The sequence below is a fragment of the Cynara cardunculus genome, assembly GCF_001531365.2.
Source record: "Cynara cardunculus var. scolymus isolate 2C chromosome LG 4, CcrdV1, whole genome shotgun sequence".
Lineage (NCBI taxonomy): Eukaryota > Viridiplantae > Streptophyta > Magnoliopsida > Asterales > Asteraceae > Cynara > Cynara cardunculus.
Genome location: NC_037531.1, coordinates 17,956,888 through 17,977,015, shown reverse-complemented (window position 1 = coordinate 17,977,015; position 20,128 = coordinate 17,956,888). Strand labels below are relative to the sequence as shown.

General features: G+C 35.6%; 2 protein-coding genes across 2 annotated transcripts; one reads left to right on the top strand and one right to left on the bottom strand.

Annotated features, from left to right (window-relative positions):
* The first annotated feature begins 2,522 nt into the window (after positions 1-2,522).
* On the top strand, positions 2,523-11,283 carry LOC112511051 (respiratory burst oxidase homolog protein C-like). Its single transcript, XM_025116422.1, has 12 exons — positions 2,523-3,153; positions 3,235-3,397; positions 4,029-4,077; positions 4,215-4,328; positions 4,451-4,873; positions 5,495-5,878; positions 6,383-6,478; positions 6,562-6,677; positions 6,787-6,889; positions 7,597-7,664; positions 8,443-8,975; positions 10,625-11,283. Exons 1-12 carry the CDS (start codon positions 2,523-2,525, stop codon positions 10,732-10,734), a joined length of 2,790 nt encoding a protein of 929 aa, XP_024972190.1. The 3' UTR covers positions 10,735-11,283.
* Positions 11,284-14,798: 3,515 nt separating this feature from the next.
* Positions 14,799-20,041, bottom strand: LOC112510963. The gene is made up of 12 exons (XM_025116316.1): positions 19,973-20,041; positions 19,685-19,819; positions 18,992-19,115; positions 18,725-18,867; positions 18,479-18,617; positions 18,096-18,271; positions 17,422-17,665; positions 16,923-17,009; positions 16,610-16,755; positions 16,272-16,379; positions 15,676-15,764; positions 14,799-15,505 (listed from the first exon to the last, which is right to left on the bottom strand). The coding sequence occupies exons 1-12, from the start codon at positions 20,039-20,041 to the stop codon at positions 14,989-14,991; spliced, it is 1,977 nt and encodes a 658-aa protein (XP_024972084.1). The 3' UTR covers positions 14,799-14,988.
* Between the last annotated feature and the right edge of the window lie 87 nt (positions 20,042-20,128).

The window sequence follows — 20,128 nt, the reverse complement described above, 5'->3', positions numbered from 1 at the left end:
CTGTAGATAAATATAATCAAATATTAATAAATTCTCATTTTAAATATATCTAAAATATAATTAGAATAATTGTTGAATTCTAACAAAATGCTTCGTTGTTATCTTTATAAAAATTATATGATTAAACCAAAAACAAATTACTTCATCATTAAACCTAATTAAATTATAACAAAAAATAGAAACTTTTTAAATGATATCTTCAAATTTATATTTTATTAAGAAAAACATTAGCGTTTGCTCAAAACCACATAAATTCGTATTATAACATTGACAAAGACAAAATAAAAATAAAAATGAAACATTGAAATCGAGATATATCTCACTGTATTGCGATTTGCGCGAGTACCTTTCTAGTTATAACAAAACAAATGACATTCATTAAATTCCTAATTTTTCGGTAAGAAATCAGATCGGCAACATCTCGACTATCTTTACGAGTCTTAAAAATAGCAAGTTAAAGACGAAAAAGGATGTTTAGTAATGTTAAATAGATTCGAACTGATAACCCATAAAAATAAGTCTTGAAACCTACCGTTTATTTATTTGTCAATTGAAGTAACTCAACGATTCCAACACCAATTTTATTTTCCAAAATTGTATTTTTAAATATCAAATATTAAATATTCATGAGGGTATATATTAGGTGAGATGCTACTATTTACATATACTACGATGTATCCCATAATTTTAAAAAGGCAAAATGAAGGCGGCTTCTTCAAACCTCGAACTGCCGATTCTGAAAATAGGCTCATTTCATCCCTGGTTTTAGCGTTTTATATAATAATAATAATAAATAACAATTTGGATTTATTTGAAAATAATAGTAATACATAAAATACTGAATGGATAATTCTATAGTATAGGATTAATTCAACTGACAATAAGACTTTAAAACTTTAAAAAAATTATTTAAAATAGAGAAAATAAGGATTTTGAGCAATTTTTTGCTCCGACTGATACCTAACACTTTTTCTAAAATGAAGAAAGTAGGAGACAGGTTGTGAAAATCTTTAAACTTGGAGAGCTTCCTAAAAATGAATGCTATGACAAAGAGACAATTTTTTAAAATTTGATGCTAAAAGAAAGAAATAATTATTTTATTCAATTTCATTAATGAGATTAATTATTACTATTTCACATAAAAAAATTTAGGTGTACCGGAATGATAAAGTAAAGAATATTATATTAATAATATAATTTATGTTAAAATCTTTAAAATAGAGAATTTGTTGGAGTTCAATGTAATTTTTTTTAAGATATTTTAATTTTTGATTCTTTAATTTAAAATTTTATAGAGAACCTGTTTGAGATGTTCAGATTCTGCATTTGAGAGAATCTGTTGAAATGCTCTCAGAGGTCACTAATTTAAGTCCTCTAAAACCATTAGGGTACGTTTGGTACACAAGACAGGATAGAGATCCATATCTCATGTTTGACATGACTTTTATGTGGTACAGACAGGAATAAAATGGAACATGCCTATTCCACCCCTACCCCATAGAACATGGTGGAACAAGGTAAAACAAACTTATATTTTACCAATATAATCTCAAAATAAAACTTAATTTTCTTCTAAAACATCAAATAGGTCTTCTTTTTACATTCTATTTTTTCTTTAAATTTTACTTATTGTATTTTATGTTTTTTAAACTTTCATTTTACCATTCTCAAAATATTATTTTTGTACGGTTTCTATATTTTTATTAATTATGTAGTTTATAATATATTAATAATAAAACATAATGTAGAAAATAGATAAAAATAAAAATTGTAAACTACATAAACTTTTTATTCAGTGTAATTTTAATTGTTTTGACGAAAACTTTATAATGATATATTTTGTTATAAAAAAAATAATCATTCTACTATATAATAAATTACATAAACTAAATTAAAATAAACAACTCATTAGGAGTAACTAGTTATTTTACTTGTTTTAGTCTGTCCAGTTTTATCTTACCAAATGTTGAACAACTGTTCTATTCTGTCATGTCTGGACACCAAACACACCCTTAAAAAATATTAGCCGTTCTTCAAAATCTTTTAAAATTAGTTGAATTACATTCAAACTGACTCGAATAACCATCATTAAAGTAATAAAAATCCAAGGAGGAATAAAAATCCCCTTGTGACCATGGAGGTTCAAATACGGTAACTTCGAACCATCTGTAAAATAGGTGATCGTCCTAGAATTAATCGGCTCGTATAACGGGTTGGATATCCAACTTAATAAAAAAATTAATAATAAATGAGTGGACAAAAGAAATACGGTTATATTTGTAAAGGTGTTCATATGAAATAAGATCAGGAGCTGGTCATAAAACCCATTCGTTGACTTCTTTTATTCCTCTCTCCATGTCACACACGCTTTATGCATATAAGTGGGAGGCCTCTCATCCTTCGTTTCCTCAACATTTTACAACTCCACCATTCTTGTTCACATTTTTCTTCTTCTTATTAACATCCACCCTACCCACTTCCCTTTTTTGATTTCATTTCTATAATTGGTTAATTAGATTTGGATGCAAATGCAAAATATGGGAACTGATGATGGCAGAAGTGGGTTGCCGGAGAATTACAACCGCCATGATCATTACCACTCCGACACGGAGGTGATCGGCGTTGACAGGGCGGCGTTCAGTGGTCCGTTAAGCGGACCGTTGAACAAAAGAGGTAACCGGAAAAGTGCTAGATTTAATATTCCCGACGGAGCTCCGGGGAGTAGTAGCGGCAGTGTGAAGTCTAATAACAATGACGATTACGTTGAAATCACTTTGGACGTCCGTGACGACTCGGTGGCCGTACACAGCGTCAAGACCGCCGGCGGAGCTGACGTGGAGGATCCGGAGCTGACGTTGCTGGCGAAAGGATTGGAGAAGAGGTCGTCGTTTGGTTCGTCGGTGGTGCGAAATGCTTCGGCGAGAATCCGGCAGGTGTCGGAGGAGTTGAAGCGGTTGACGTCGTTCTCGAAACGACAACCGGCGAGTCGTTTAGACCGGACTAAGTCCGCCGCAGCTCATGCGCTCAAAGGGCTGAAGTTTATCAGTAAGACGGACGGCGGCGCGGCGTGGGCCGCGCTGGAGAAGCGGTTTGGTGATCTCACTGCCACCACCAATGGGTTACTTCCACGTTCACTTTTTGGGGAATGCATTGGTAAATCCAGCTTGTTGTTCTTCATTTTGTAAATAATTTTGGTTTTTTTATTATTTATTTATTTATTTTTTAATTTGGTAGGGATGAACAAAGAATCCAAAGAGTTCGCCGGAGAGTTGTTTGATGCACTTTCACGGAGGAGGAATATAACAGGTGACTCGATTAACAAAGCACAATTGAGGGAGTTTTGGGACCAAATTGCTGATCAGAGTTTTGATTCAAGGCTACAGACTTTCTTTGACATGTGAGGATTTTATTTGTTTTTAATCTTGTTTTTGGACGTTTTATTCTCGATATATGTTGGAACCTCGGTTTGTTATGGTTCTATGTGTTTCGGCATGGTATCGGATTCTGCCGGAGTCGATACTCTCCGGCAATTTATATGCCTCTAACGAAGCCCGAGGACATTATGTACCCGCCTGGACTCCTTCGGAGAGGCATTTTAGGGGACTTTATCAATAAAGGTTACGTTGCAGATTATTCTGTATAGACCGGGAAGGTTTTGTTTACTAAGGATTTTTCATAGATGAAAGGATCATTTCTTTTAACTGGGTGGGGATGTTTTGAAAAAAAAAAGTTGGTTTCCGGCATAAAACTACCCTAAAAGCTTACTGAATAAGTCATTTTCTATATCATTAAGCCACTTCCAAATAGTCGTGTGTACCTCACCGAATACGCTGTGAGTTCCATTAGGCCCGTTAAGCTGCTAACAAAGTCCCACGTCGACTAGACTTTGGACCATTTCTCGAACCTCCTTTCTAAGAGAGTTACCGAGAGCAATCTAATGAAGTTTCATATATTCTCACGATATTGCTTTTTATTCGTTATTCTGTTTCTGTTGGGAGGAGGTTTTATATTTGGAGATATAAATGCAGGGTTGATAAAGATGCAGATGGTAGGATCACAGAAGACGAAGTCAGAGAGGTATTTAATTTTAATTGTCCAAAATTATACAATAAAATAAAAAATAAAAGCTTTTGGTATGATAGACAAGAAGTTAAAGGGTAGTTAGTGGTAGATTAGAATATTGTGTCTTAATAATTGATGCCCATGTGATGCAGATTATAAGTCTGAGTGCTTCAGCCAATAAGTTATCAAATATTCAGAAACAAGCAGATGAATACGCAGCATTAATCATGGAAGAATTAGACCCCGACAACCTTGGGTACATCATGGTATGATTATATATACCAACTACATTACAAATAGTTTGGTAGGAAAAAAGGTGTTTTTGTGAATAATTATGAATAATTGTGAATAATGATTAAGATCATAACAATTCATAATGAATAAACAGATTGAAAACTTGGAGATGCTTTTGTTACAAGCTCCGACACATAACGTGAGAGGAGAAAGCCGAAACCTGAGCCAAATGTTGAGTCAAAAGCTGAAAACTACGCAACACGGGAATCCCATCCAGAGATGGTATGAAGATTTCAAGTATTTCTTGCAGGATAATTGGCAGAGATGTTGGGTGATTGTACTTTGGATAGGGATCATGGCTGGTTTGTTTACTTGGAAGTATATTCAGTACAAAAATCGAGCTGTGTACGAAGTATTGGGGCCGTGTGTATGTATAGCGAAAGGAGCAGCAGAGACTCTCAAGTTAAACATGGCTATAATTTTGTTGCCCGTTTGTCGGAACACCATCACCTGGCTGAGGAACAAGACCAGGTTGAGTGTCGCGGTTCCATTTGATGACAACCTCAACTTCCACAAAGTAAGTCTAACATTCTCACATTCGAATAGTGTCTTGAGGCTATATTTCTCAAACTAGCAGATAAGCTAGACGTCATTTGAAAAAACTAGTTGTTGGTTGATAAGCTTGCTATTAGCTGGAAAACTAGTTGTTGGTTTGATAAGCTTGCTATTAGTTGAAAAACTAGTTGTTGGCCGATAAGCCATGTGTTAATTGATAAACTAGTTGTTGGTTGATAAGCTTGTTGTTGGCTGGTAAACTAGTTGTTGACTGAAAAACTAGTTGTTGGTTGATAAGCTTGCTATTGGCTGGTAAACTAGTTGTTGGTTGATAAGCTTGCTATTGGCTGGTAAACTAGTTGTTGGTTGATAGTAGTCATGTTTGGTAAAAACTAGCTGACAAACTAGATGCTAGCTAAAAGGGCATTATATTGAAAGATTATTTGGAAACATATAAAGGGCATAATTGGAAAAAAGTGAAAAACACCCCTTGTAGGTTATTGAAATGCTACTTTCTACCTTATAGATAACCAAGCAAGTATTTTTAATAAGTTTAAAAAATAAGTTAGCTTATGGTTATCGAACATGGCTTAAATTCAGAAAGTTTCTTTACTGAACTCTTTTGGGTACTATATTGTTCTAGGTGATTGCAGTAGCAATTTCTATTGGAGTTGGGTTACATGCCATTTCCCATTTAACATGCGACTTTCCTCGACTAATTCACGCAACCGAGGAAGAGTACGAGCCGATGCAGCAGTTCTTCGGGGATCAAGCCAAGAATTACTGGCATTTCGTGAAGGAAGTGGAAGGGTGGACAGGAATTATAATGGTAGTCCTAATGACGATCGCTTTTACACTCGCAACCCCATGGCTAAGACGAGGCAAGCTCAACCTACCGTCATTCCTAAAGAAACTCACTGGATTTAATGCCTTCTGGTATTCCCACCATCTTTTTGTTATCGTCTACGCGATGCTCATAGTTCACGGTATCAAACTTTACCTCACCAAGGAATGGTACAAGAAGACGGTTAGTTCCTCTATATTTTCTCATTTTATTCTATATAGATACATTTATACATAGCCCAAGAAACGAGTCTGACCCAATAACCTCCAAATCAACTTAACATCATGGTATAAGCTAGAGCATCTCCAATAGATTATCCAAAATAGAGATTTTGGGGATTTTTGTTCTAATAGATTCCCTAAAATGGAGAAAGCAGGAGAGAGGGTGAAATTCTCTAAATTTGGAGAACGCTCCAAATATGATTACCTATGAAAGAAAAATTATTTTCTATTCTTCGTACCAATGAGAATTGTTCAAATTAAATGCATAGGAGAGAGAAATATATTTTATGAAAGGTATTGAATATTTTAATAATATAATTCATATTGTAATCTCCAAAATGAGGAGGCTGTTGGAGATGAATATAAAATTTCTTTGGAGATTTTGACTTTTGATTCTCTAAAATGGAGCCTACAACTTTGAACTTATAAGAAGCTTATAAATCTAGTTTTCTATCCAAATTTGCAGACGTGGATGTATTTAACAGTTCCGGTCTTGCTCTATGCGTGTGAGAGATTAATACGGGCGTTCAGATCTAGTGTCAAGCCAGTCAAAATACTTAAGGTATAATCATATCTTAAATTTGGTTAATTTTCGTATTTTGTCCTTCGTTTGTTCACGAAATGATATTTTGGTGTCTTAAAAAGGTGGCTGTTTATCCTGGAAATGTGTTGGCACTTCATATGTCAAAACCTCAAGGCTTCAAATACAAGAGTGGGCAATACATGTTTGTCAACTGTGCTGCTGTCTCCCCATTTGAATGGTGAGTTTGACCTTCAAATTCACACTAATTAATCCATTGATTATGGGAAATGACCTAAATGAAAAAAGGCATAATGAACTATAACTTAATGATCAACAAATATCTACAGGCACCCATTTTCCATCACTTCTGCCCCTGGTGATGACTACCTAAGTGTGCATATCCGAACTCTCGGTGATTGGACTCGGCAACTAAAAACAGTCTTTTCAGAGGTAATCATCATGTTACTTGGTGTTATTTTTTTCCGGAGGGATAAACTAGACAATTGCACACATTCAGACTGTGATAAATGATTATCTCTGGAACCCTCGAATCACTCTCCGAGAGAGTCCTTGAGGAGAGGGGGAGGTTGCAACATATATACAAGAGAAATGGTCCAAGTCTAATCGATGTGATCAGTTTACAAAAACAAACAGTCTTATTGCTCCATTTTCTTACTTCATCACTACTTCTTATCAATCAGAAATGAAATAAGACTTCAGAATTCAACACCTTTTACAAAACAAAACAACTAAGGGCATGTTTGTTCGGTTTTTCATTAAGTTCGATATGGATAAAATTGTCTGTGTGGATTAGTCCGTCTGTATAAAGTGAGAAATTTTTTGTTTCAAAGAGTTTTTTCATAGATGGAAGTAGCATGTTTTCTAATTGGGTGAGGCAGGTTTGGAAAAAACTTGGCTTCCTCCATAAAGCTTCCGCTAGAAACTTACTGAACAAGTCACTTTCTATATCATTAAGCCACTACCAAACACTCATTAATATGTGACCGAATAAGTTGTGAGTCCCATCAAGCTCATTAAGCTGCTAATAAACAGGCCCTAACTGATTGTATTTCAAGACTTCAAGTTGGTAATTTAGGCCCCTTAATGATGTGTGTATTTCTCTATTATGACCTCACGTGTGTTTTGGTCTTTGGTAGGTATGTCAGCCTCCGCGTAATGGAAAAAGTGGACTCCTAAGAGCTGATTGCCAAGGAGAAAACCCAAAGTAAGAGTTAAATTGTTCCCAGATTTGCCTATTATATTAATATTAAACCAGCCATCGGGACATCGAGTATCTGTAAGTTTCCAAATACAACAAAACAGGACAAAAAAGTATCGTTTTATTCATTAGTCCCTACTTTTTCGATGGAATATATTGTGGGCACAAACAAAGCACGCGTTAGAAATGATTGATAAGTTTAATATAGAATCTAAAAGGTTTAGCTGTAAAAAACGCAATTATGTAACGCCTTTCCTATTCCACCCCAAGCCTTAATTTGTCTACATCATGCAAATAGAGACATCTAACAAATTAGAAAAAGTTGGCAACAAACAGATGTATGAGTTTTGGACTTTTTTCACTTAGGTTTAGACAGGTAGATATGAAACCTAATCTTCTTCAACAAAAAAAATATTATTCCTTACCTAATTTACAAACATCTGGCAACATTTTTCATGTTATTATTTAATGGTATTTCACCTAAATCTTCTTACCCAGAACATTAAGAAAGAATAGCTAAAAAAATGTAGTGTTATCTAGCTAAATGACCTGACAGATTTCTAGGCATTCTATTGTATAGAAGTGACATTCTTCTGTTAAGTAGTGACATTCTTCTGTTAAACAGTGACATTCTCAAACCTGTTAAAAGGTCATCGATGTAAAAGAAAAAGCTATTAAAAGGTTATTTAACCAAAGGACCCCGAAAAAGCACCGGAGGTTTACAGGAAAATGTTTTAGAACTTAGATTTGTATCTCTAAATTCGTTGATCAATTTTTTGGACAGTTTTCCAAGAGTTTTAATCGACGGTCCATATGGAGCACCAGCACAAGACTACAAGAAATACGACGTGGTGTTGCTAGTGGGGTTAGGAATTGGAGCAACCCCTATGATCAGCATTGTGAAAGACATTGTCAATAACATGAAGGCCAAACAAGAGGAAGATAATGCCTTGGAAAATGGCAGCACGGTGCAAAAGAATAAATCAGGACCACCAAGCGCGAATAACTTTAGAACAACAAGAGCTTACTTCTATTGGGTCACTAGGGAACAGGGTTCTTTTGACTGGTTTAAAGGTGTTATGGATGAGGCTGCAGAAATGGACAAAAATGGGGTCATAGAGATGCACAACTATTGCACAAGTGTTTATGAGGAAGGTGACGCTCGGTCTGCCCTAATCACGATGCTTCAGTCACTTAATCATGCGAAAAATGGGGTTGATGTTGTCTCGGGTACTCGTGTTAAGTCGCACTTTGCCAAACCCAACTGGCGCAACGTCTACAAACGCATTGCTCTTAATCACACGGGCTCTAGAATAGGTGAGTCCCTCTACTAAATCATTCTCATTGTTTCTTTAGAATTTAAACTTAAATAGGGGCAGGTTCAAATGAGAACTCAAATATTTTGAGAATCTGGGAATCAACTATTCATGTTTTATCCATGATGAATAAATCATGATTTATTCAGGGTTATTCACCATGAATTATACATGAAATAGTTGATTCTCAAATCCTCAAAATATTTATAGTTCTCATTTTGAATTTTCTCCAACTTAGATATTCCTATTAAGGTTTAGTACCTCGCACCCAACTTAGCTTTCCCTTCCCTTTTCCAAGTTACAAAATAGATGCTCATCAACTTTGAAAGGAGAGAACATTTCTAAGTCACTTTATAGAGACCTATCAGTAAAAATTTAAGTCAAAAAATGACTTGTACGAGTGGTGGCCTAAAACATGTGTTTTTTGCTTCATCAAGAAAGAAAAAAACAATCCAAATTAGAAACTATTTCTGTATTGACTACTAAATACAAAGTCTATACTTTCTTTGTCAATACTCACTACAGGTGGCCTTTGAATAACTGGCACCTAGTTAAACCAAATAACGCGTTATAGTTCCTGAACCGCAGTCCTTTTCATATTAGATTTTAATAGGACAAATTCTTATGGGATCATATAAAGTAATCATGCCTAAAAAGGGTATCCTATAACCAGGAATAGTTTTATCTTATGTCATTGTAGTTGGAGATTAGTTTATTAAAATAGCTCCAAAGTTCAGAAATTAAGAACATGATGTTTCCTGGACCTTAAAAAGCTAAAATACAGCCGTTATAGTGGCTGGTCACCTGGTCTTTAATTTTATTAACATCAATAAAGAAATGTGCATCACGCCAAAAAAGGTAGGGATACAACAACAGAAGGTTCCAAATGTAGTAGCATAATGATGTTATTTTATTCCTGCAAGTGTTCATTTGACTCGTTGATGTTGTTTATCAAAGAAAGGCTAAGGGCATGTAAACAGCTTAATGAGTTTAATGGGACTCACAGCTTATTCGGTCAGCTATAGATGACTGTTTGATAGTGACTTAATGATATAGAAAGTGGCTTATTTAGCAAGCTTCTAGGGATTACTTTCTCAGTCTAGGGAAGCTGAACCCTCTAGGGAAGCTTTATGGAGAAAGCCAAGTTTTCTTCCAAATCTGCCCGTCCCAATTAAAGAACATGCTCTTCCATCTAACCTTCTCAGACTATACAAATAGATTAATCCACATAGACAGTTTTATCCATGGATTACTTGCATTGTTTTCCTCGCGTCACAAAGATGCTGACATGGGTGAAAAAACTGGATGTTAAACCCAGTGGCGAGTAAATGATGATATTAACAGTGTGTTTCGAATTTGGGAAGAAAAGAAAGCAAGTTTTTTATTTAGTGTTCTTGGAAGGGAAGGCAAGAAAATGAATAGAAGTGGAACAATTTTTCATGTTCTTGAACCGGATAGAAAGAAAAAGGAAAGTATGTCATTTTTACAAATAATACCCTTTAAATATTGTTATCAGTCTTATCTTCCTACAATAGAATGCTGTGTCAGAATAGATTATAATATTATTAATAATGGAAAAACAAGTTGTTACGATTGCATCATATGTCATGTGAGATGTTTCCTAACGTTAGTCTGAATGAAAATCTGCAGGTGTATTCTATTGTGGAGCACCAGCACCAACAAAAGAGCTGAAACAACTAGCCTCCGATTTCTCACACAAGACGTCAACCAAATTTGACTTTCACAAAGAGAACTTCTGAGAACGCTTTCCTTTTTGCCCATCCAAAGACCTCAATAAACAAACCCTTCTAGAATCATAAAATCCTACCCCTCCACCCTCTCTCCTCTGTACAGAGATTTGAAAATCAGAGCCGCTAAAGTCTAAGATAATGTTTAGTTTTGTATTTTTTTTTTTTCTTCATATTTTTAATATAGTATGAGAGCTGTAAAAGGATAATGGAATGAGTATAGCGACACCCATGATTGTTGTGGCTGCCAGCAAAGGTAGTGGGATAAAATTCATAAAAAAGGAGGAAAAATCCACCATCAAGCCCTTTGGAGGATTAAACAAAGAAAGATGCTACAGTAATGGCATGGTGTCATCCTTTCATCATGGTGGTTGGGTTGGCAAATTAAGTAGATATTGTTTCTTTAAATTTAATTTTTTGTTGTTAAGAAATGTGTATGATGTATTAGGTCGTGGGTGGCGGGAAATAAAAGAAATACCAACTAGTTTCCTAATTATTGAATCAAGATGTAAATATTTCTTTGAATTTTGAAATCCAGTAATAATGAATATCGTTGCCACTAAATGCCGTTTTTATTAACAGGAATTTTCAAGTGCTTAGTTTTTTTGTACTATTTAGGCAAAAACTGCCCCCAAGGTCACCAATGCAAGGGGGCATTTTTTGGATCACTCAGCGGCTAAGGCTAGCAGGGGACTAGATCGGACCATTACTTGTTTTGTATTTGGGAAAGTCGTTCCACCAATTTACCAACTGAACTACGCTAGAGGCTAGTTTTTTGTACTATTATTTACAAGACATAGTATGTGCCTACACAAGGTGATGATGATATAATTTCTCCTTGTCCATGAGAGGGTGAAATTTTTTATTAAATCCATTATCTTTCTAATATACTAGGTTAATTTGCCTTCTAACACGATTTTTATTAAATCCATTATCTTCTGATATATTTGAAAATGTCATTGTGCATGTTGTCATTTGACTGGTCCATTCATGAGACACATTAAATGCAAGAACCAACAAATGTGCCTGATTACCTTCATTCTGAAGGGATATGTTATCAATAAAATTTTGACGAGAATACGTTAACTTATAATTATCCCCATTAGATTAGTCAAACATATATGATAATGCTCTTTGGGTGCTCATTTTACAGGGTTAATATTAAGTGGGAGGAAAATAACACGTATAAATTTGAGATAGACACAACAGGAATCTGCAAAGTAGACGTGCAGACTAAACCAAATTTCTTAAGGCCTAGATCAGGCACATGGCAGGAAATCATCAGCTGGGCTCCAGTGGGAATGTCCTTTTGACTTTTGAGGGGAAAGAATTATTGCAATTATAAAGAGTTCCTTTTCTTTCTTAATAGGTCATAAATTCATAATGGTTAGATCAAAGAGGTGAAACAATCTTTACCATATTGGTCTATCTAAAAGGCAGCAAATCGATTGGCTGGTAAACTTGCAAACGACGAACAAGATTGGTTAAATTCTATTTTGTTGTCTAATAATTTATATACCATATGGATGAACCAATTTTGGTCGAGATTTAATAGGTTGGAGTTGGATGAAAGAATTGGCTATTGATCAAGCCTATTCAAAGATTGTAAATGAGTTGGCTGTAAATTCGTAAAAGATTCACCCCGAGTTCTTCTATAAGGGATCTAAATATGTAAAGATATTCTCCTTTCAGATTTGAATGAACTTGGCTCTACTTCAAAATGTAAAACCTTAATAAAATTCTCTTAATTGACAGAGTTCTTTTACTTGTCATCAAGCATTTAGTTTGATGGGATTCGACCCCTATCCTAAGTGGAATTATCTTTCTCTAAGTTTATAATATTTATATATGCACACTTCTCTTGATGGTGTTTGAACCCTTGGCTTCGTGGGAGGCTGGGCTCTACCGGTAATCCAGGTACCATGGACCAATAACCTTTTGGTTAAGATGTAGAACCTTGGAGGTCATGGTTTCAATTTTTCAAATCCCTCTTTCCCCTTGCCTTCTAAAACATTTGTTGAATAAATCTCATGCTCCATACAACCCTATAGATGCATGAACAAATATTCTCCTCCTTTTTTGAATTTAAAACCATGATGAAATTCTCTTACTAATATTGTCATCCCCTTCCTAGAGATAGTACCTTCAAGGTCATGACTATCTTTTTCTAAAAAATTGAACTGCTACTCTCATGTGAAATGCAACCTATAGACAAACGAATAGGTAAGAATTAAGAATAATGCGTTAGGTAACAATGCATCAGTCATTATCCACCAAACAAAAAGGTAGCTTCACTTTTGAAAATTCTGCAAGTATTACATGGTCTAAATTGTTTGCATTTTGACTCAAAAAACAGTAACAAATCTCGTGTTCAACCATGTCGTCTAATACCGCCACTTGACATTCAATACAACACCTCTGTGTTTAGTTAACTCTTAATTTTTTAATATTAGTATTGTAGTTCTACATTGGCTAGACTTGGACCATTTATCATCAATAAATGTTGGTAACTCTCTTATCCGTTCAAAGACTCTTTTGCAGTGTAATTTAGTGGGGTTCCACATAATCTCACATGGTATCAAAGCCAGGTCTACACCTCTAAGGATTCGGCACTCTATACCCGTCTATCCCCCCAGACATTATGGGACAATTTCTGCCCATTTAACCTCCGTAGGAGGGAGATATGTTGGAGACCCACATCGGCTAGACTTGGACCCTTCTCTCCTCAATGTATGCTGGAATCTTCCTTCTCTCCCCAATATCCCCTCTGACACTCTAGGACAATTTATGTCCGTCTAGCCTCCATTGAAGGGGGATGTGTTGGAATCCTACAGCAGCTAGACTTGAAGCTTTTATCCTTGATATATATTGGAACCTCCCTTCTCTCATCAAGGGGTCTTTTGGAGTGTAATCTGATGGGTTCCACATATTCTCACGATTACAATTTTCTAACTTTCTTTTCTCTTGGAGGGTCAAGAGTACAAGTTTAGTCTTTAGACATCCATGATGAATCTACTCTAGCAATAAGGCCTCTGTTGCATAAGATGAAGGGTCTTGACCAGAAACAGTGACCATTCTTTGATGTGTTTTCTCGTCAGTCTCATTACTTCTGCAGTTCAATCTGATAATTAACCAATTCCCATAGATGAATGGTTGTTGTTCTCTCTATCTTCTAAGGGGGCATTTGGTTCGCAGAATGTTTTCTGAAGGAATGGAATTTGTCAAGGGAATTGGAATCTGGAAAGAATCGGAAAGGAATGTAGGAATTGGGATGAAATGATGAAAATGAACAAAATACCCTTTCTTTGAATTTGTTTTTTTATTTATTTTTCTTGAAATATAAATATAATAATTTAAGAAAATTGGTTTAATGAGGATAGTTTTGTCATCTTAAGAAAACTGTTTGGAATTTAATTCCTTCCTCCCTACGATGGAATGATGAAATACACGGTTGGTGGAATGTATTGAATTCACTTCCATTCCATGGTATACCAAACGATCGGAATGGAATTCGGTCAACATAATTGACCATCGCAATGCCATCTGATTCGATTGATATCCTGCAAACCAAACTCCCCCCACAATTCCACTATCCTATATTTTATCAGCGGACATATTACTCCAAGAAACAAGAAAAGGAAAACGTTATACCCGCCAATCATTCTAATTAATGGCTCATGGCTGAATATCTTTTGGCTTGATTCTACATCTTGTTGTCCAACTATCTAAGCTATTGCTAATAAGCATCAAGGGAAATTAAATTCTTGACTCTTTGAGTAATTTTAGAAATTGAACACTAAAATAGTTACAAATTTAAATTCTTAACTCTTGAGTATTTTCAATTTAGCAAATTTGAAAACTAGACTAGTTTTCAGAAGGATCACCCAATTTAGGTCATGTTAGAATATGTGCAATCTATGATTCCTCTCTAAAAGGGTCCTCATATAGAGGGGTTCCGATGTATATACAGGTTAGATAGACTATGTTAGCTGATGTGGGACTCCAACAGTTCCAATTGCTAATATGACAGATATTCATTCAGATATGCTGAACATGCAGTTTCTAATCATTTAAATTCAGGTTTACAAAACTAAAATCATGTCATTTCAGGGACATTTCTTAAGATTGATCTCATTCAAGTAGTGCATGTAAGAACCAAGCATACTAGGAATTTGGAAGAACACTTACTTGAAAAGAAGGAAGTGAGCCAACCTCATGAATCTCAGCTGGTGGGATCACTCTAATATCTGCAATTGTGATGTACATTTACCTATGTTTCCTTTTCAGCCTCTGAAAGTTGGGTCTCATTGGCTGGCTTGCAATGGTTCCTGTATCTGAAGTTTGAGTTGGCTGAAATGGTATAAGAGGCTTTTTTGTTAGCATGCATGCATCAATAGGGGCACTGCTTGAGGTGATGATGACCGGTGAAGCTACTTTAGCTTTTAGTTTTCTTGGTACTTCTAGTCTCTCTAGTATCCTTGAAGTTCTTTCGTCTAGTGGCTTATTGCTATCAAGCGGTGAGAGGGCCAGCGGATCCAACTTTGATTTAGAAACACAAGTGGGAGAATTGATTTTAGGAATTTCATTGACTATTAGCTGTTCCCATTCTTCTGTTATACGTGCTGTGATTTTGTCTGGTCCAAAATTCATTTCCAATTGTGGGATTTCCTCTTCAAAGCCTACCATACTCATTGTTTGCTTTGAAGGTCCAGAGTCATTTAAAGAATCTTCTCTAGTTGAAGTTGGTTCAGGAGGTGACTCTTCCGATTTGGTAGGTAATGACCTGGAAACGTAGAGAGCCAAGATAAGTTATGATCCTTAGATATTACATTCTACTGAAGCCAAGCTAATGTGTGTAAATGAAGGAAAATGGCAATCAGAATCCACTGGATTCTGTTACCATTTTTATAAATTTATCCAAGTAGACTCGATTCTAAAAGAGAAGATATCTACCCAAAATGCAAACTTTCTTTCACAAGCACATTTAGTCTTTGATGGAATCCTCGTTCGTGCAGGATGGGATTGTAGCCCCTTTCTTCAATCTGAGCACCATAATAGAATAAAAATGGCATGACTTGTGGCATATTAGAAGTACATGCTAGATAAAAAGCATTTTAGTTTCTAATTTCCAATTGCCAAAGCGTATTCGAGAAGGATAATCAAATCCAACTAATTTTCAGACATACAGCAAGGTTATGCTACTATTTTAGGATAAGAACTACTTTCATTTACCTTCGGGGTAAATTTAGAGTAATATATTGATTATTAAAATGCGATAAGTTGCCTACCAAAAGAATTTGTTTCTTTCTTTCAAAATAACAAAAAAAATGCTTTTTTACAACAAGAACAAGAGCCTACAATCCATTATTGGCTTTGGTTTACATGTGTCGTGCTTTTTGCTTGTTGAGACTATATTTGGATCACCTAGATGCCATTTCAATACCATGCGCCACGCTGCATTAGACCATCATATATTGAAACTATGGAGCATTTGCTAAGCCTAAGAGAGACATTGATACTATATGAGCTAATAATTTAAGAACTCCAACCTCAAGTAAAGAGGACTTTATAGAATCTCTAACATCCTTAGCTTCTGTAGACTCGAATGATTGGCTAACATCAGGGATAGGTATCACTTCTTCTGATCCTGCAAGCCTCTGCAGGAGTCATAAAAAGTAAGAGACATAAAGAAAGAGAAAGATCATCAAGCATTTAGCTTGGTGGTATTTGGGTCCATTCCATAGGTGAAAACCTTACAAGGTCAGGGGTTCTAATCTCACTTTGTCTCTAGCCTTCTCTAAACAAAAGAGATTGGATGTATGAGGCATGATTAATACCAAAAGCCAGTTTCGAACAGACTACAGTTAACAGAAGGAAGAGAACCCACCCTGAGCAGCATCACTCCGTTATCAGAAGGCAGAAGGATGTAATAACACTGGAATGGTGTCTCCTTCATAGTCTCTGTGTTACATCTGGATGAGCAAACCAGGCCCTGATCTAGAAAATGCAGGGCACTGCAAAGCCCTTGAAAGACTGCAAACTCACATCCAAGGAAAACTTGTGGAATTAACAGTGGAACAAGCAGATGTACTAACTGTAAACATATTGAAATTGGAAACTGCAGAAAGTTTATGATCATCTAAGATCCTGTTAAAAATGAAATTGAGAAACATGAACCAGAAAGGGCAGCATTTGGTGACCTTGGTTGTTTAACTCCATCTGGTCAGTATCATCCAATTCAAGGGAAGTAGATGGGCCAACAACAAAGGGAGTCCCTACAATCAACCCTGTTACAAAAGACGAACAAGTAAAGCAGAGTAAATAACAAGAGCATGCTATAAACAACAATTAGCTGAAAGTGGAAAATTATAGAACTTGGAGATTCCAAGTTAACTGGTTCATTCAGATCCTTTTACCTTCTTAACAAATTGTTTCTTTGATCCCCTAATACCGACTGACAGAGACCTTAGACATGAAATTCTTGGTTTTCTAAAATACTAGACCCACCCAAGCATCAAGACTCCTTACAGACAACTTAAAATCACAGAAGTTAACCCAAAAATAAAACCAGAAGTTTGGAGATATGTGTTTGTTATTTCTCTGCAGCTGGAATAAGTACATTAGGATCATATGACTAAAGAACTTTGATCGTATAGATCTCTTCACGGATTGCAAGTAGGAATTGGGTCTGAGGTTTACCTTCGCTTAAAGAAGCTAAGTTGGTTCTGTTAATGACGTTAAAGTCTATATGTGTAGTAACATGCTGCAACTTTGTATAGTAGTGAAAGGACGGCATGAGCAGGACTGTTTGCTCCCCGACCTTCAGAGAGTTTTCGATCAAATCAAGTGTGCCAAGCTCATTGCCAGTGACTGGACAAGAAGTGGACTTCACTGGTCCGTTTCCATGTTCATCATCCAATGGATAGCCATGACACCTGCATGCCTAATATTTGTAATTTATTATTTAGAATAAAGTGGAAAACAACATAAAAGATCAATGTGTTTTCTAAGCCTCTCTTTCACAATGAGAGAATAGAGAAGAAGAGTAAGTGTAAACTTTTAATTGGATGTTTGTACAGTTGTAAGTTTGTCTCGTGAGGGCATGGCTTGTATTGCTGTCCAATAAGTATTAAGAAATGTTAGTCCAGGAAAGGATTGTCTCAAACTCAAGTTGGAAAAGTTTGATCAAATCCCACTCCTACAAAATTTGGTTCTCCTACATAAAACAATCTTCTCTAATCAGAAGATCTTTCACACCTTTGCTAATATAGCATTTTTTTACTCGAGTTTCATATCATCCTAAAAATATTTCAATTATGATGCTATGAGAGTGGGGTTAGTTCTCAGTCATGGATTATGTAAAGCTATAATACCTGGCAGGGTTTGAACTCATCAATGATGAGATCGAAAGATGGAAAAAGATTGCAGCATATTTGGTTTAAAGAGCCTAGAAGATTTCTCTTAAACTTAACACGAGCCTGCAGATGTTCTGCTTCATCCCTCAAATCCTGTAGCCATTTTTTCACCAGGGCACACAACACCTTTGCATCTGCAAGAAGTTTCTATAAAAGCACTTAGTATATACAGTTCACTTCCATTTGATACTCTTTCCAAGTAATTTCAATTTACCATTTATGAACATCATATGACTAGTGATGTAACACAGCCACACAGCTTTAGTAGTTTAATATCATTCAAAAGAAGTGTTCTATTAAATTCTTAGATGATATTTTGTACACTAGAAGAAAAGTACAACCTGGAAGATGATTATGGAACGAACAATTCTCAAGATCACATATATTCTTAAGAAAGTTGTTGATACTTTCTGAAAGATCACCAAGACCACTTGACACCAACAATACAAAATCCACTGAAATACATTTGTCTGCTGCATCCTACAAGGAAGTGATTCACCATCCAGAATTAAGAATTTGAAATAGTTTACATCAGAAATCCAGTAGCAAGCAAATGCTACAAAGAACAAGTTGTTAAAATAGCTCACTATTAGAGTCTTCTTTGTCACAGCATCTAAATTTTCAAGTAGACATGAACTAATGACGATCACTTTTCTTCCAACATCTTCACAGTCACGTCCCCATGAATATAGAACTTTATCATTAAGGACACTTGCAAGGAGGGCATCTGCTGGCAAGGGAGGAGAATGAATTTATGGAAAATGAGTAAAAGAAACTATAAGCAACAGAAGGAATAAAGTATGAGTATTCTTGAGAGCTAACTATTTCTGATAACACAGAAAACCTATTACCACAACAAGAGATAGCTACATGATTGTTGAGTTCTGGTAAGAAACCATCACTTGGCAAGTTGTTAACAGCATGGTGAAAATCACGGAGACTGAAATCCCCACTTGGCCTGTATGCTACCTTCATCTGCTACAAAACATGAACCAAAGAACAAAGCGCTTATAAGAAGAAAACCCAAAACTGAGAGCACATCCTTGTGCAATTCAAGACTTTAACAGATTCAAACTTAAAACCTGACATAAGATATTCAGATTGCAATACAAGAATACCTAAATCTTGACTTCAACAACTAAGTTGCTGTTTGATAAAGAAGCAAATGAGTTTTGCCTATTAAACCAAAAATGTCAAAGCACAGTCTCTGATTTTGATTTTAGAAACAGATGGAGTCCGTCCATTCTGCATATAATATTTTAGTACTTTCAATTAATTTAAGTAATAATTACTGCTGACTCGGTATTCAATCTGTTTATACCTAACATTAGAATTTCAAATCTCACTCAGTATTCAATCGGTTTGTACCTAAAATTAAATTTTTCAAAACCCGGAGTTGCACCAGTTTGAACATTCTTCGCATCTTATTACATTGGTGTTAATTCATCACGTAATAAAATTAAACAAAAACGATCTTACCAGTATCAAACACCAATGACCTACGAAAATAACTGAACATTTGTATGAATATACCAGTAATCACATACCTCTGTGGAACATGATATTCGATTCCTGAAGACATAGCAAAGCCCGATCCTATCAAGGAGTGACTTCGAAATCGAGATCGATTTATGACCTCTAGGACTTGAAATTGCGTAGAAATTTGCTAGCTGCAGTAATGACTGGCAAACAGCGTGTTTGCATGATTCGATAGCTTATTTCAAAAACGACTAAACGGATTGTTGTTAAATAGATTGAAATTCTGCGGATTGAATCAGATGTTTGGAGAAGAATCATCAATCAACTTAAATGTTCATAAGCTAATTGCTTCTTACCTGCTTTAGATCTCGAAGTAAAGGAGGCGATAATGTCCGTAAATCCAACACGAAGCACAGCATCACCATTATTCTCTCTCTCGAAGTCCCTCAGCTGCAAGTCACTGTATTGTCAGGTTTGAAAAATTGGCGCGCTTTCATCCTATATAACCCCCC

What these genes read in the sequence shown, in the direction of transcription:
- LOC112511051 (XM_025116422.1), top strand. Translation starts at nt 2,523, where the DNA reads ATGCAAATGCAAAATATGGGAACTGATGATGGCAGAAGTGGGTTGCCG. An exon ending in ACTTTTTGGGGAATGCATTG is followed by an intron (nt 3,154 to 3,234) that starts GTAAATCCAGCT and finishes TTAATTTGGTAG; the next exon opens with GGATGAACAAAGAATCCAAA. An exon ending in TCACACGGGCTCTAGAATAG is followed by an intron (nt 8,976 to 10,624) that starts GTGAGTCCCTCT and finishes GAAAATCTGCAG; the next exon opens with GTGTATTCTATTGTGGAGCA.
- LOC112510963 (XM_025116316.1), bottom strand. Translation starts at nt 20,041, where the DNA reads ATGGTGATGCTGTGCTTCGTGTTGGATTTACGGACATTATCGCCTCCT. An exon ending in GAATATCATGTTCCACAGAG is followed by an intron (nt 19,116 to 19,684) that starts GTATGTGATTAC and finishes CATGTTTTGTAG; the next exon opens with CAGATGAAGGTAGCATACAG. An exon ending in ACGGAGTGATGCTGCTCAGG is followed by an intron (nt 16,380 to 16,609) that starts GTGGGTTCTCTT and finishes TGACTCCTGCAG; the next exon opens with AGGCTTGCAGGATCAGAAGA.